Source organism: Pongo pygmaeus, chromosome 1 (genome assembly GCF_028885625.2).
Source record: "Pongo pygmaeus isolate AG05252 chromosome 1, NHGRI_mPonPyg2-v2.0_pri, whole genome shotgun sequence".
Lineage (NCBI taxonomy): Eukaryota > Metazoa > Chordata > Mammalia > Primates > Hominidae > Pongo > Pongo pygmaeus.
Window position 1 is genome coordinate 141,244,358 of NC_072373.2, and position 18,041 is coordinate 141,262,398.

Sequence of the window (18,041 nt, forward strand, 5' to 3'; positions counted from 1 at the left end):
TTCTGTGAGGAAAGTCAATGGTAGCTTAATGGGGCTAGCATTGAATCTATAAATTACTTTGGGCAGTATGGCCATTTTCACGATATCGATTCTTCCTATCCATGAGCATGGAATGTTTTTCCATTTGTTTGTGTCCTCTCTTATTTCCTTGGGCAGCGATTTGTAGTTCTCCTTGAAGAGGTCCTTCACATCCCTTGTAAGCTGTATTCCTAGGTATTTTATTCTCTTTGTAAGCAACTGTGAATGGGAGTTAATTCATGATTCGGCTCTCTATTATCAGTGTATTATGCTTGTCATTTTTGCACATTGATTTGTATCCTGAGACTTGGCTGAAGTTGCTTATCAGCTAAGGAAATTTTGTGCTGAGACGATGGGGTTTTCTAAATATATAATCATGTCATCTCCAAACAGAGATAATTTGACTTCCTTTCTTCCTATTTTAACAAACTTCCTTTCTTTCTCTTGCCTGACTGCCCTGGCCAGAACTTCCAATACTATGTTGAATATTGGCTGTGGGTTTGTGATAAATAGCTCTTATTATTTTGAGATACGTGCCATCAACACCTAGTATTGAGTTTTTAGCATGAAGGGGTGTTGAATTTTACCGAAGGCCTTTTCTTTTTTTTTTTTTTTGAGACGGAGTCTTGCTTTGTTGCCCAGACTGGAGTGCTGTGGCACAATCTCAGCTTACTGCAACCTCTGCCTCCAGGGTTCAAGCGATTTTCCTGCCTCCTACCTCCCGAGCAGCCGAGACTACAGGCCTGCACTGTCACACCCAGCTAATTTTTTTGTGTTTTTAGTAGAGATGGGGTTTCACCATGTTGGCCAGGCTGGTCTCAATATCCTGACCTGGTGATCCAACCACCTCAGCCTCCTAAAGTGCTAGGATTACAGGCATGAGCCACCGCACCCGGCCTTTTTTTTTTTTGAGACAGAGTCTTGCTCTGTCGCCAGGCTGGAGTGCAGTGGTGTGATCTCCGCTCACTGCCATCTCCGCTCACTGCCACCTCCGCCTATTGAAGGCCTTTTTTGCATCTATTGAGATAATCATGTAGTTTTTGTCATTGGTTCTGTTTATGTGATGGATTGCGTTTATTGATTTGCATGTGTTGAACCAGCCTTGCATCCCAGGGATGAAGCTGACTTGATCGTGGTGGATAAGCTTTTTGATGTGCTGCTGGATTTGGTTTGCCAGTGTTTTACTGAAGATTTTCGCATTGATGTTCATCAGGGATATTGGCCTGAAATTTTCTTTTTTTGTTGTGTCTCTGCCAGGTTTTGGTATCAGGATGATGCTGCCCTCATAAAATGAGTTAGAGAGGAGCCCCTCTTTTTCTATTGTTTGGAATAGTTTCAGAAGGAATGGTACCAGCTCCTCTTTGTACCTGTGGTAGAATTTGGCTGTGAATCCATCTGGTCCTGGGATTTTTTTGGTATGTAGGCTATTAATTACTGCCTCAATTTCAGAAAAATATGGAATGCTTCAAGAATTTACGTGTCATCCTCGCACAGGGGCCATGCTAATCTTCTCTATAAGGTTCCAATTTTAGTGTATGTGCTGCTGAAGTGAGCACGGGTCTATAATTTTTAAACGGGGGGCTTGTGCTGCAGGGGTGGTGGTCAGGGTCCACCAGGCAGTTTCATCAGGGCTTAAGACTCCCCAACACAGAAATAAAAAACAAAAATAAAATGCAACTACTTAGAAATACTTACTTGATTATACATTAAAAATTATATAACTTACCAGAAGTTTTAAGGATCTACTGAAGTTTATTAAAATAAACGTGAGCTTAAAATTGCTTCAGATGGCCAGGCGTGGTGGCTCACGCCTGTAATCCCAGCACTCTGGGAGGCTGAGGCAGGCAGATCACCTGAGGTCAGGAGTTTGAGACCAGCCTGGCCAATATAGTGAAACCCCGTCTCTACTAAAAATACAACAATTAGCCAGGCATGGTGGCACGCGCCTGTAGTCCCAGCTATTTGGGAGGCTGAGGCAGGATAATCTCTTGAACCTGGGTGGCAGAGGTTGTCGTGAGCCAAGACGGTGCCACTGCACTCCAGCCTGGGCGACAGAGCAAGACTCTGTCTCAAAAAAAAAAAAAAAAAATTGCTTCAGATAGTTAAACATAATTTTCTTAGCAAACTTATTTTTGTGGCAAAACAATACTGTAACAATTATAAAAATACCTTGATTTCTCTCTCTTTTTTCTTTCTTTAATTAGTGGGGGTCTCACTCTGTCGCCCAGGGTGGAGTGCAGTGATGTGATCTTGGCTTACTGCAACCTCTGCCTCTGGGGTTCAAGTGGTTCTTCTGCCTCAGCTTCCCAAATAGCTGGGATTACAGGCGCCTGCCACCATGCCCAGCTAATTTTTGTATTTTTAGTACAGACAGGGTTTCACCTTGTTGGCCAGGCTGGTCTAGAACTCCTGAGCTTAAGTGATCTGCCTGCCTCTGCCTCCCAAAGTGCTGGGATTATAGGCGTGAGCCACCGCTCCCCGCTGATTTCTTTCTTTGTAAACAGACTGCCTTGATTAATTGGGTATACTATCTAAAATACATATTTTATTGAATGCTCCTGTTTGTCAGGTATTGTGTCAGTATTTTCATTTATTAGCTTATTTAATCTTCAATCAAGCCTTAAGATAAATATTTTACAGAAGCAGATAATGAAGCTCAGAAAACATAATTTGTCTAAAGTTAGACTATGAAAAACAACAAAGCTAGAAATCAAGTTATTTTGATTCTGTGGTTTCAATCAATAAAAATTCACTGATTGCCTAATGTGTTCCAGGTATTCTTTTAGGTGTTTCACTAATAAACAGGACAGATACGGTTCTTGCTCCTCTCTTTTAAGTGAAATAAGATAGACAATAAAAATTTTAAAAATAAATCAGATGATTTCATGTAGAAATAAAATGATATGAAAAAGATAATACAGAAAATAGAGTGAATTGAATTGGTTAGTGATGTGATATTTTAGCTAGGGAACTCAGAAAATTACCTTTAAAGAAATGACCTTTGATCTGAGAACTGAATGATAAAGGGAGGTACTTCAGATTTGGAGTTCTGTAACGCAGCATTGTATTCTTGTATTTTCACTGGACTTTATGGTTTTATTTGTATATAATTTATATTTTCAGCAAAAATAACAGTTTCTTAAGGCAAACTACATTTATATATTATTTTAAAAACAAAAACAAGCATTAAAAAAACCAAACAAATTCCCATGGCAGCATAAGGCTAGGCATAATCATAATGCTCTGCCTTAAATATTGAGGGAATGAATTATTCGTAGCCTTCTACTACTTTCTGGCTTTTGCCTCCTTTTAAAATGCTTCAGTACCCATTAGAATTAATCCCTATTTCCCTCATCTGAAACTTGAAAGTTATGACAGTATTACAACTCTCCGCTCTAAATCCCTCTAATGGTTATGACAAGAATCAAATGGAGGAATCAAAGTGAAAGTACAACACAAATGTCAGTTGCTATTTCATCAGATTATAGACATGGAATGAAAACTAAAGAGTAAATAAAATAGAGATTTACTACTGGGTTTATGCTTCCTATGATTTGGGATATATTCTACAGGTGGAGTTGACTGGACTTGCTAATAGTTTGAGTGTTGAAGTTAAGGGAAAAAGAGCATCAAGAATGACTTTTTGTGTTCTGGCTTGAACCTGGTATTGCTGTTTAACAAAATAGGGAAGACTAAGAGTAGCAGGCCTGGGGAGTAGTAGATGAGGTAGGTAGAAAAATGGAAAAAATCAGTTCAGTTTAAGTTGTTAAATAAGATACTTAGCCACACAAATGGAAAACTAGCTGACCACTGAATATTATTAAAGTTGGAAGTTTAGGTAAGAGGACGGGGCTGGAAACACAAATTTGGTAAACATCAGCATGCAGGGTGTAGGTATTAATATCACTTTTCTAGGTTCAAATCCTAGCTCCACCATTTAACAGCTATAAAATTAAGATACTAACAGGGAAAATATACATACATGCATATATAATTTCAAGTGTTTACTATTATTCTTATGTATTTGAATAAGCCAAACCTTGAATTCAAAAACTACAAAAAGAGTTTACAATGAAAAGTCTGCTTTTTATCTCTTTGTCTGGAGGCAACACACATAGCAGTTTCTTTTACATTTGTTCAGAGATATTTTAAGCACAAGGACACAAATACTTGATATTCTTTTAAAATTATGCTTTAGAAAGGCAAATACAAATATTTTATATAAATATATGATACAGACTCTTCTGTACTTTCTTTTCAAAAACTTGACAGTGCATTTTGAGTGTAATCTGTCTTTAAAGCTGTAATTCTGGATGGTATTCTCTAGTGAGAAAATCTAATAGCAAAAAAAGAAATTTTACTAAAATGAATCTAAATTGCTTATCTAAAGTATCAATTGTAGTTTAGGGTAATCCATGACATTTTCAACACAGACAACAGAATACATACAAAAAGTATATGGCAAAAAAGTAAGTAAGGAGTTCTAATATTTCTTGCAGAGATCTATTTTCTGTTAGGAAAAAAAATCTAAAATTCAAAGAATCTCTTTTCCTTCCCAGAATGAAATCAGTCATGGAAAAACTCAGACAAATGTCTAAAGCATACTCACACAGCTCTTGGTTCAGAAAAGACATCAGTATGAATGTGCATCATTAGGTCCCCACCGGCAGCATATTCCATTACAAAGCAAACATGCTCTTTGGTTTGGAAACATGCAAAAAGGTTCACCAAAAAGGGATGCCTTACACTATTCACAGTTTCAAAAATTCTTTTTTCACACATCAGGCTGTAAAAGAAAATATTTAAAAATAAGCAGATTAAAAATAATTCTAGTTGGAAATAACATTCTTTATAAATTACTAAACTTAAAAATAAGCAAAATTTTAACTATAACTTAAAAATCCTAACATGTGTCTTAGTTTTGCTATACGTGCTATGAAAACTGACCTACCTAAAATAAATAACTTCAGTTGAAATATATTAATAGAAACTTTAAAAGATTATAGCATTCACATTGATAGTCTATAGCACATACATGGTTAGTGGTTACAGTTAATTTTTTGAAAGGCTTAATTAAGGGTGAAATATGAAAATTCTTCAGGAATTGGTCAGAGAATTTAGCAATTTAAAGCATACTCTGAAAAATTTAAAAGTTTGTGGTGAAGGTAATTTCAAGGACAGTATCTATAATTCACAAGCTATAGTATTCAATTTTTTTATCATATAAAATTGATATGAAGTTGAGCGGTACAGATATGCTGCATAAAATTTTAATTTAAAAGACTAGAAAATAAAGAGGATACCTGACAAACTTTCTAAATGTTACTACAAATTAAGGCACTATTATAAATAAACTCATAGAAGATTAAAAAGTTAATAGCTTTTATTTTTGTCATCATTTAAATTTACTAGAAAATAATGTACTAAAAATTGCTTTAGACAAGATCTGTAAGATGTATTCTAAAACATCTGCTTTATTAAGCCAATCTGAATGTTGGCTAAATGTAGATAAAATAATCAGATGAAATAAGACAAAACTAAGATGTTTTGGGCTTAAGTAGATGACAAATATGTTCTCTTCATTGTCTATAGTTGTGTGTTTTTTTGAGACAGGATCTTGCTCTTTCAGGAGCTGGAGTGCAGCGACATGATCATGGCTCATTGTAACCTTGAACTCCTAGGCTCAAGTGAACCTCCTGCCTCAGCTTCCTGAGTACCTGGTACTACAGGAGCATACTACACCATGCCTGGCTTTTATTTTTTTTGATAGGAACAGGGTCTCACTATGCTTCCCAAGCTTGTCTTGAACTTCTGGTCTCAAGCAGTCCTCCTGCCTTGGCCTCCCAAAGTACTGAGATGACAGGTATGAACCATCATGCCAGCCCCTGTCTATAGTTTTTATTTATGGGTGACTCACTAATTCATTATGGGTGAATTTATGAATGAAACAACTGTTCTCAACTGAACAGGTGTTAGGTTAGAACTAGGTGGAACATATAAGTGGTATAAAACATTTGAGACCCATTGACTGGACTACCCCTTGAAATGATTTCAATGCCATTCACAGGAATTAACTGAATTACAATAATGATGATGTATCTGCACAGATGTCTTAGGACAGCGAGATAAAGGAGCAAGGCTCTTTTATAGATCCAAATTGTCACAATAATTTTAATTTTATGCATTTTGTAGCACACGAAAAAGCTATTACATACGAATCTTCAACTTGTCCCACATTATCTAAATTGTGTATTGTCCCTAAAAGTCGATGCAACAATCCAACTTTATATAAAACTTTAAGCCTCATTCATCCTGTCCAGAATATTTCCCTCTAAATTGTCATCACTCTTCTCTCCTTATTCCCAAATAACTTCTGTCTACCAAAACCCAGCAAAAATCCAACCTCTTTTATAAGACTCTACCTAAATCTTGCTCCAAATACTTCTGATGATGACGACAAGAATCAAATAAACGGGTCAAAGGGAAAGTGCAACAACAAATGTCAGTTGATATTTCATCAGATTATAGACGTGGAATGAAAATTTAAGAGTAAATACAATAGAGATTTACTATTGGCTTTATGCTTTGTATCATTTGGGATATATTCTAGAGGTGAAGTTGACCGGACTTGCTAATAGTTTGAGTGTTATAGGTAAGGGGAAAAGAGCACCAAGAATGACTGTGTTCTGGCTTGAACAACTGGTATTGCTGTTTAATAAAATAGGGAAGACTAGAAGAATTGCACACCTGGGGAGTAGTACACTATATGTACTATGGTGTAGTAGTACACCAGTACACTGATTTCCTCCTAAGAACTGTTATTGTTTGTATTGCTTATTTTAACCTCAACTCTATCTAGCCACCTTTATTACATAAAGTATTAATGTCTTGTTTCTTGAAGTTACTAAGTTCTATCCTAACATGTTTCGTGTACTTCCTTCAAAGTTCATTACATTTTTAGATAAGTTAGAAACCTGAAAAACTTATATAAATAGTTATTTTAGTCAGGGGAAAACATCATTAATAAAACCAAGGTCTTAGAATTGAATCCTACATAAGCTGGTTAGCTGTGCTTTCTTCTACAAACACAAAAATATACTTCTAACCCTATTCTGTTGTGTTGAAATATAAATTGGTAAGAAAAGGAAGCTGAGTGAGGATGCATTGCAGTAACATAAACATAATATCCTTACTCAGCAATTGAAGGGCAGATGGGACTTAGAGTGTTTTACTAATGGTAGGTACACAGAATATGATCTTTGTTCATAAATTATCTAACACTTTATTTTAGAATCCGTAATTTGTGTTCACTTAAAAAGAGGTTGATTTGAAATTTTCTATGATTTATTAAAAAAAGGTAACTTCAAAGTAAAATAATATAATACAGGCTATAGAAAGAAAATTTAGACTATGAGAACTGTCATTAAGAATCCTAAAGTAGGCCAGGCACAGTGGCTCATGCCTGTAATCCCAGCACTTTGGGAGGCTGAGGCGGGTGGATCACCTGAGGTCAGAAGTTTGAGACCAGCCTGGTCAACATGGTGAAACCCTGCCTGTACTAAAAATACAAAAATGAACTGAGCATGGTGGTGCACACCTGTAATCCTGGCTACTTGGGAGGCTAAGGAAGGAGAATCACTTGAACCCAGGAGGCGGAGGTTGTAGTTAGCCGAGATCGCTCCACTGTACTCCAGCCTGGACAACAGAGTGAGACTCTGTCTCAAAAAATATATAGATAAAGTATTCTAGGAACATCTATTAAAAAATAAACAATAACACCAAATTCTATGGCTTAAAAAGATGAGCTAGGAAGTGGAAAGTAAATATTTAAAATTCTGCTCAGTTATAATAAGCTTAGCTTGAGTTATTTACTATTTATACTTGCAAGTAATGAAATACATTATGCTAGTCTTGGCCGGGTGCGGTGGCTCACGCCTGTAACCCCAGCACTTTGGCAGGCTGAGGCGGGCAGATCACCTGAGCTCAGGAGTTTGAGACCAGCCTGGCTAACATGGTGAAACCCCATTTCTACTAAAAATACAAAAAATTAGCAGGGCATGGTGGTGCATGCCTGTAATCCCAGCTACTCGGGAGGCTGAGGCAAAAGAATCGCTTGAACCTGATAGGGAGAGGTTGCAGTGAGCCGAGATCACGCCATTGCACTCCAGCTTGGTCAACAAGAGCAAAACTCCGTCTCAAAAAAAAAAAAAAGCTAGTCTTTAAAAAAAAACTTACAAACTAAATTTTTTTTCTTGCCTTCTTTCAGATACGCTAGAAATTTAAAAGTACTCCTTTTTCTTACCTTCATTCCTCAAATTTCTCTAAGAGTGTGTTTTATTTCTCACTCTCAGATTTTTCTTTTCTCTGTTTTTATACCAGTTCTACTTGAGATTTTTAAATTTTCATGTTACTGAAAAGTAGAAATTTAAGTTAAGACTGGGCGTGGTGGCTTACACCTATAATTCCAACACTTCGGGAGGCCAGGGAGGATCGCTTGAAGCCAGGAGTTTGAGACCAGCCTGGACAACATACCAATACCCTGACACTATGGGGGAAAGAAATGTAGATGGATCAGTTGTATGCACCTGTGGTCCCAATGGGAAGCTTAGGCAGGAGGATGGCTTGAGCCCAGGAATTCAAGGCTGCAGTGAACTAGGATCATGCCACTGCACTCCAGTGTGGGTGACACAGTGAGACACTGTCTCTACACAAGACTGGATTAAATTTCATTAGAGGTAATGGCCTAGATTCTGGCTACAGCACCATCCTGTGATCCAAACTTTCTGTAGATTTCATTAGGAAGCATTTTCCTACAAAGATTCAGCACAAAGACGTAACAAAGTAGCAGAAAGCCACATAAATCAAGATTAATAGAAGTAGTAAACAGTTTCCTATTATTTTAGAAAATAAATGAATTTACCATTTAAGAATCTGGAGAAAAGCAAATATTCCTTCAGGAAAGGAAAACATTTGACCTTTCTATTATTCCAATTATAAACAGAATCAAAGACTTGCTTTGGTGGGATCAAAGACTTGCTTTAATTATCTGCTTGTATAACATAAAAATAATTCTAAACATGTAATATGGTGCTCAGAATATTTTATAAATATTCAGCAAGCTCTTTAGTACTGGATATCAAGAAAGCATTTATTTTGATGTGATTCAGGTATATGAGAAACAGTGAAAAAGAAACAGAGGTGAAAAATAAATAGGAAAATCCAAAAGGAAAAGTTTATATAACATAAAAAAATAAATCTCAACCTTTTGAGGCCTGTCCTTATTCTAAGAACTACCCATATGGTCGAAAAAAACATTAAAAGTTGCAATTTGGCCTATCTACATAGCAAGACAACTCATTAAGGCAACTATTACCAAAACAAATATATTTTTAAATATATGAGTTAACTGGGGCTTAAAGATGTTCAGTGAAATGCCCTAGGGTCAATCCTTACTAAGGAGTAGCAATGAGGACGAGAAAAGTCAGCCCTCTCAGTCATAGTCCAGGGCTCTCTTCATTGTACAGAGCTGTCTACCATTAATATTAACATATGCTTCCTATAGTGGTGTAAGAAAAATGTCCAATGAAAACCTCTTTCTGTGATAAATATGCCATTTTTATATAATAATGTCCATATTTAATTATTCTGTATTAAGATAGTCATTTCTTAAAGTATATTCTCTAAGTGAATTACAATTTTAACCCCCACCAAATCCTTGCATTTTAATAATTGTGGGGCCGGGCACGGTGGCTCACACCTGTAATCCCAGCGCTTTGGGAGGCCAAGGCTGGCAGATCATGAGGTCAGGAGATTGAGACCATCCTGGCTAACATGGTGAAACCCCATTTCTACTAAAAATACAAAAAAAAAGCTGGACGTGGTGGCATGCGTCTGTAGTCCCACCTACTCGGGAGACTGAGGCAGGAGAATTGCTTGAACCCAGGAGGTGGAGGTTGCAGTGAGCCGAGATGGCACCACTGCACTCCAGCCTGGAAGACAGTGAGACTCTGTCTCAAAAAAAAAAAAAAAAATAAATAAATAATAAAAAAACAATTGTATAAGATACCACAACTTACTTTATTAGACCCAGACGTTAGGGTCAAAAAACATGTTTTTTTTTTTTTTTTTTTTTTTTTTTTTGGTGGGACCATGCATTGCATTTTATTTCTCTTTATTATTTCATTAGATTATCAATCAAAAAGTTTACTATAATTTTATTTTATTTTATTTTTTTTCCTAATTTTTTTTTTTTTTTCTTTTATTGTAATTATTATTATTATTATTATTATTATACTTTAGGTTTTATGGTACATGTGCCCAATGTGCAGTAAGTTACATATGTATACATGTGCCATGCTGGTGCACTGCACCCACCAACTCGTCATCTAGCATTAGGTATATCTCCCAATGTTATCCCTCCCCCCTCCCCCCAACCCACAACAGTCCCTGAAGTGTGATGTTCCCCTTCCTGTGTCCATGTGTTCTCATTGTTCAATTCCCACCTATGAGTGAGAATATGCGGTGTTTGGTTTTTTGTTCTTGCGATAGTTTACTGAGAATGATGATTTCCAATTTCATCCATGTCCCTACAAAGGACATGAACTCATCATTTCTTATGGCTGCATAGTATTCCATGGTGTAGATGTGCCACATTTTCTTAATCCAGTCTATCATTGTTGGACATTTGGGTTGGTTCCAAGTCTTTGCTATTGTGAATAATGCCGCAATAAACATACGTTGCATGTGTCTTTATAGCAGCATGATTTATAGTCCTTTGGGTATATACCCAGTAATGGGATGGCTGGGTCGAATGGAATTTCTAGTTCTAGATCCCTGAGGAATCGCCACACTGACTTCCACAAGGGTTGAACTAGTTTACAGTCCCACCAACAGTGTAAAAGTGTTCCTATTTCTCCACATCCTCTCCAGCACCTGTTGTTTCCTGACTTTTTAATGATCGCCATTCTAACTGGTGTGAGATGGTATCTCATTGTGGTTTTGATTTGCATTTCTCTGATGGCCAGTGATGGTGAGCATTTTTTCATGTGTCTTTTGGCTGCATAAATGTCTTCTTTTGAGAAGTGTCTGTTCATGTCCTTCGCCCACTTTTTGATGGGGTTGTTTGTAAAAAACATGTTTTTAAAAAAAATAAAAGGAAAAAAATAAGATAACATATTCTGCTTTGTAAAATACTTTAAATCATTCCGTTAACTGTAGATTATTTGTAAATGACTTTTTGTCATTTCCATTAAGATAGAATGAAATATAGCCCCACCAAACCACAGATGAATAACAGTTTCTATTCCATATAAACACTTTAACAATTCCATATATAAAAAACTTAACAAAATTAGTTTAAACATTTCACTATCTTTTTTTGGTATCCATTAACCAGTTAAATGTCACAAGAAGGGTAAAAAGGAAGGGGCAAAAAAGGAAAACTAACGTCTACCTTATGTCAAATACAGATACATTATATTTAATTTCTTCACATATTACTGTAAAATCGTAAAGTTTTGCTGTTGTAATATATACATCATTTCTCTTAACTTACAAATTCAGAAAAATAAACAATTTCATTTTTAAAAACTAACCTGTCTACTTCATCTCGAGCCACGATATCTCCTTTCTTTAAGGCTTTTATAGCAAACATCTCATTTGTGTGTTTATATTCAGCTAAAAGCACCTGAAATAAAATTAAAATAATTATTTTCCACTTGAGTTATTAATGTTGTAGATATTCCAAAAAATTCCAAAAAGATTACCTTTCCAAAATGTCCTCTTCCCAAGACAGCACAACACCTGAAATCTTGTAGATTAAACTGAAACCTTTGCTGAGATCTGAAAAAAGAAATTTTAATTAATAATAAGACAATAAAATATGGTACCAAACATGTAGTAGCAAAACTTGGTATATATTCTTTACCTTCTATCCTCAAGTTCTTGAATACCACTATATTCTAGGCCTGACTGAGGAGTATCAGGCTTGTATTCAGATTGAGATTTTGGAAGTATACTATTTCTGTCATTCTCAATATCAAAAACAGTCTCTGAATCCTGTAAAATATTAAATACATGTGAATCCATAGAAAGACCCAGAAAACAACTTATTTGATAATGATAAAATTAAGGAAAAACATTTCAAAAGTCAATATAAATGTTGGAGTGAAAAGTAAAATTCAGATACTCATTCTTTAAAAAAAATTTTTTTTCTTTTTTTAGAGGCGGGTCTCACTATGTTGCCTAGAGAGGTCTTGAATTCCTGGCCTCAAGCAATCCTCCTACCTCAGCCTCCTGAGTAGCTGGAGCCATCACTTTTATATTAAACTTATCTAAAAAATATGAAAAACTGGGCTGGGCACGGTGGCTCATGCCTGTAATCCCCACTCTGGGAGGCCAAGGCGGGCGGCTCACCTGAGGTCAGGAGTTCGAGACCAGCCTGACCAACATGGAGAAACTCCATCTCTACTAAAAATACAAAACTAGTGGGCGTGGTGGTGCATGCCTGTAATCCCAGCTACTAGGGAGGCTGAGGCAGTGGAATCACTTGAACCCAGGAGGCGGAGGTTGCAGTGACCAAGATCGTGCCATTGCACTCCAGCCTGGGCAACAAGAGCAAAACTCCGTCTCAAAACAAAACAAAACAAAACCAAAACAATGAAAAACTAACACATTATTATGTATGTTAATCAAGTGAGAAGAAGAATAGTATTTCAGGCAGTATGTCATGTAGTATCAACCACAATCCTATGTTACCTCTAGTTTAAGCAGCCTATTCTCTCTCCTCTGGACCATGAGCATCCAGAGGCTGATGAGAATTTCATGCCAACATTAAGAAGTTGGTTATCTCCTACCAACTCAGTCTAATTTCGTTGAGACTAGACCATAAGAAACATAAATTCGGGCTGGGCGCAGTGGCTCATGCCTGCAATCCCAGCACTTTGGAAGGCTGAGGCGGGTTGATCACCCGAGGTCAGGAGTTTAAGACCAGCCTGACCAATATAATGAAATCCCATCTCTACTGAAAATACAAAAATTAGCCGGGCATGGTGGCATGTGCCTGTAACCCTAGTTACTCGGGAGGCTGAAACAGGAGAATGGCTTGCAGGAGAATCGCTTGAACCCGGGAGGCGGAGGTTGCAGTGAGCCGAGATCATGCCATTGCACTCCAGCCTGGGCAACAAGAGTGAAACTCCATCTCAAAAACCAAAAAAACAAAAAACAAACAAAAAACCATAAATTCACAGTTCAGTGGCAATTTTAAATGGAAAGACACGCCTTATTCACTATGATGCTTTTACTGCTAATTCATTCGGTGAAGAGGAATTATGCAAGGTTTAAAATGGCTTGCCTGTCCTGGTGTATCCAAAACTCTTAATTCAGAAGATTCATCTATTTCTCCAAGGGAGGAAGCTCGTGGTGGGGCTGGAGGAGGTTCAGGCTCAAGATCGAAGTCCAATTTGGTTACTGTAGAATCACTTATAGAAGATAAAGTAACTCACCAAAACAGTAATAGAAAGTCTGTATTTTAAACAGCTTTAAAATTAAAGCAAACAATTTACTTTTTAAGTAAACAGAACACTACTTTCAAAATACTACTTGGGAAAAAAACAAGACTCAGTACACCTGCTATAATCAGTACGTAAGAATGTCCCAATAACTTTGTATAAGAGATGCTTAAAATCTCAGACACATACCTAGCTGGAGGTGCTAGTTCAGGGATGCGTACATCAACCACTGGCACTGTAGTAGGCACAGGAGCTTGAGGGCTGAAGGTGCCAGAATGATTTACTGTAGGAATAGCTCTTCTTACTAGCCTTCCCCAAGTGGCAATATTAATATTCATTTGAGGAGCTCTGAGAAATGTTTTGCCTGTAGATATTGAAAATAACAAAAACAGAGCAAGTAATTTCTTTATGTATAACCAAAAGCCATAATTAAAAAATTCTTATCCATTAGTTTATAATCTATGAAGAACAAACAAAATTTGTCACTTAAAAAAACTAGTTTTTTACTATTTGCTAGTAAAGGCTAGTGCAAAATAGCATACGTAGTTTTAAAAATAAATAGGTAAGAAATTGTTTTTTTCTCTTTAAGTCTAGTAGTAATATGTGGGTAAGGTTTTAAAAAGAAATCTTATCTTTTAGATATAAATTATAATAATTATGAATAAATCAATATGATGTCTGGGTTTGCTTCAAATTTGAAAGTAGTGAGAGGATGGCATATGGATAAAATAAAATTGGCCATGAGTTGATTATTGTTGAAGCTGGGTGATTGTACATTTCACTAGTCTCTCCACTTATGGATACATTTAAAATATTCCTTAATAAGAAGTTAGAAATAAATGAATAAACAACAACAACAACAAAACACACAGATGGCTATTACTTTTTAAATGTTAATTAGATTATTTAAGAAAATGTCAAAATGCTGTGTATTTGACTGTTAGTAATTACCTTGTTGCTTTGAGAAAATTTTCTTTTGTCTTTGAAGTTTTGGTCTTCTTTCAATCACTGGATTAAAAAAGGTAACCTGCAGTGAAGAAAATTCAAGTTGACATGCAAATAGCATTGGATTTATGGTTCATGAAATCCACTAAATTTATAAAATTTTACAGCTTAAGAGAATCTTAGTTACAGTTTAGTCCAGCCCCTCATTTTCTAGATGAGAAAACAGACATAGGAAGAATAATTGATTTGTCTCAAAGTCACATACCTATTCAGTGGCATAGCTCAGCCAAGAACTCAAGTCATCTGTCTTTCAGCCTAACACTCTTTCTACTTCTATATTATGCTGCCTACATATGTAATTTCAATTGTAGTTATGTACATTTAATAAAATACATTTATTACCTCTGCAAATAAAGTACCCTGTGGTTCCAAATAGAGACACATGCCATGCCGTTGGTTGTCTAAAAAATCTTCTAACCTCAGAAATTTTACAGCACACAGAGACCGCCAATCACGCCAATAAACTGAAATTTCCAGTTCACGTGACTAGGATAATTAAAAAAAAATAATAAAGAAAACAGAAAAGACATCATTGGACACACACTTGAATAAAATATCACAAAAAATATGAAATACAAATACAATAAACAAAAATTACACACACAAAGGTCACACTGTTTTAAAGAGGTTTGTAATGTTTCTCAACTGTACAGTACTTTATCAAACTTACACATTTTAATTCAAAGAAACAAAACTTACATTGTGACATTTTCCAGCAAAGGTATTCCTAAAGTATACTTAAAGAATACACAACTGGGAACAACCAATACAGATGAATAACCACCAAAACTCCTTCTCTTACAGCTTCAATCTTTTGGATTTCCCTCCTCTATTTGCCATAATGTGCTATGTTACTACCCCAATGCTTGCTTCAAATAACTCATTTGAAACCTTTTTATTTCTTCGTCTCATTGCTAAGCCAGAAAAAGTTCTGCAAATAGCATTTATTCTGTACTCACAATGTGCCACATATTGTGCTAATAAGCACTTTAAGAATATTAGGTCATTTAATTTTCAAAACAATACCACTGGGTAGCAAGACCCATTCTGCGTACGTAAGGCAGAAAGGGGAAGTTCAGACCAAGCTTTATACAGAAAGATATTCATTTATTATAACAATAAAACATAATTTAGAAAGCAAATTAGCAAGAATTTGAATGTTCAAAAACCAGGGACAAGTTAATTATACCAAAGCTGTATGAAAGAATACACAGTAGACATTGAAAATAATGCTTATGTGGCAAAATATATTTAAGGTTTTAATAACCAGTGTTTAAATGCACCTGTAGAACATAGTTCCTAAGCTGTGGTCAATCCATATACTGACCTCTGCCTATATGTTTTAATGTATATACATTTTAATCATAAAGTACTGGACTTTTCTATTATTTTGTTTTTCAGGCTTCTGTACACCATCCACAAAAAGAGATAAATACTTCTCCTTTTAAGGCTCTACAAAGCAATAAATTACTTATTTTATATAACAAATTTCAATTTATAAACTTATGCATCTTATTATATAAGGTCTTGGTGTAAACAGTAAAAAAAAAATCTATTGACCTTAAATTATATATCTAGTTGATGCTAATGAACACGAAAAACACCTATAAAAAATGCAACATGACAAGAATCAAAACACAGTGTGCCAGAGGGCTTCACAGTCAAACAGGAAAAGAATTAGAAAAATACATCTATGGCAGTGAGAACGTGATCTCAGGGCCTTCCACCTCATTTCTTCTCTCTGACTCAATTAATATGGGAGAGAATTGTCATGAAAGAAGTATGAGGAGAATATAATTAAGATTAGCAAATGGCATATAGAAGATATGGGGTACTAAGGCTATAATATTCTATTCAAGTTAGAAGTGTTAAGCATTCTGGAAGCAGTTATTTTGTGAAATAAACCGGAGGAAGAATCATGTCAGGATTGGTAATTTAGACTCCATTTTTTTAGATTGGAGGAAGAGAGGTCTACTTTCTCCTGCCTTCTTCCACTGCTGCAAGGAAGACTTGTTACGAATCAGGAAGATGCAAGATGCACATATGCTAGAGACAGAATTAGTACTTGTTAAAAGTTCTTATTACACTTTTACACTGGCTAAAATGGTAAGATTTTGTCTTACTGTGAATAAGAGAAGGTCTAATCACCCCATTTGCTATTTATTCCAGCCACTCTGGTAAAACTAACATATTGACTAATTTCTCTTTCCTCTGTCTCTTCATTCCACGCTTCAAACTAAAGTACATTATAGGCTGGGCAAGGTGGCTCATGCCTGTAATCCCAGCACTTTGGGACGCTGAGGTGGGTGAATCACTTGAGGTCAGGAGTTCGAGACTAGCATGGCCAACATGGTGAAACCCCATTTCTACTAAAAATACAAAAGTTAGCCGGGCGTGGTGCATGTGCCTGTGGTCCCAGCTACTTGGGAGGCTAAGGCATGAGAATCACTTAAACCCAGGAGACAGAGGTTGCAGTGAGCCAAGATCATGCCACTACACTCCAGCCTGGGCAACAGAGCGAGACCCTGTCTCAAAAAAAAATTAAAATTAAAATTAAAATAAAGTATGTTACAAATCTGAGATTTGGGATGTCACCTCACAGACCTTAAGGTAGCTTTCCTAGAATTTCTACATTCTACATTAAAGTTTTATGTAGAAAGTAGAAAAGTTCCTCTTCAAAGCTCATCTTGATTTAAAAATAAAATAAAAGACACTAGGAATAATAGCTCCTTACTCTAAAGCCTCCTATCAACTATTAGTTCTTACACTTCAGCCCAGTTAGTTGCGTTGGCTTACTCAAGCATGTCTGGACAGGCCCAGGCAAGTCTTAGCTCACAGCTTATGCCCCTTCCTTATTTGGAAATGTTGTTGCTTCCTTAAACCTTTCATAAGCAACTTCCTATTCCTCTTTGCTCTCCTTTGCACTTACCTATTTAGGAAAGTTTTAGGTTATTAGCAAATCAGTAATCAGTTTAAGACTGTGAAGTCCAGCTCCAGCCAATGGATGCAGGACACAGCAGTAAGGACAACACAAATGCATAAAGGATATATATGTCTGCTTTTCCTTTGTTCAGGTGTGCTCTCACGATTGTTCCTTCTGCGAGGGGCACCCTTTCTGCAGAAAGTAAAGATTGCCTTGCTGAGAGATCCTTTGTCTCCGTGCTGACTTTTCTTCACGGCACCAATTATCTGTTTCTAACATTTTACATATAAATCTCTTCATTTTTTGTTACTTTGCACTGTTCCCAGTGAGTGTTACTTTCTTCACAACATAAGTAGGAGGGTGGCTGTGATCTAGAGATATTTTATGTCAGTACTCCACCACTTGTGTTCAATCCCACTTTAAATCCTAACATCCAGCATGGTTTGAATAAGTAAACCAGTCACATGGTATCTGAAAAACAAGGTACCATACAGATAGACTGAAGCTTCTACATAAGAAGATGTCACTAATGTTTACCATTTCTTTTTTATTATTTTTTGTTTTTTGAGATGGGGTTTCACTCTTGT

General features: G+C 36.2%; 1 protein-coding gene and 1 non-coding gene across 4 annotated transcripts in view; both read right to left on the reverse strand.

The window, feature by feature from the left end:
* Nucleotides 1-18,041, reverse strand: part of PKN2 (protein kinase N2) — a 153,556-nt gene that overhangs the window by 16,626 nt on the left and 118,889 nt on the right. For all 3 annotated transcript variants that reach the window (XM_054477452.2, XM_063653103.1, XM_063653123.1), the window contains 8 exons: nt 14,874-15,017; nt 14,478-14,553; nt 13,716-13,890; nt 13,370-13,496; nt 11,945-12,075; nt 11,784-11,859; nt 11,613-11,704; nt 4,628-4,804 (listed from right to left, as the gene is read on the reverse strand). In XM_054477452.2, the coding sequence (XP_054333427.1) occupies nt 4,628-4,804; nt 11,613-11,704; nt 11,784-11,859; nt 11,945-12,075; nt 13,370-13,496; nt 13,716-13,890; nt 14,478-14,553; nt 14,874-15,017 (998 nt within the window). The remainder of the gene's footprint in view (nt 1-4,627; nt 4,805-11,612; nt 11,705-11,783; nt 11,860-11,944; nt 12,076-13,369; nt 13,497-13,715; nt 13,891-14,477; nt 14,554-14,873; nt 15,018-18,041) is intronic.
* On the reverse strand, nt 1,468-1,574 carry LOC129022999 (U6 spliceosomal RNA). The gene has a single exon (XR_008496624.1). It is a non-coding gene; the product is annotated as a U6 spliceosomal RNA (small nuclear RNA).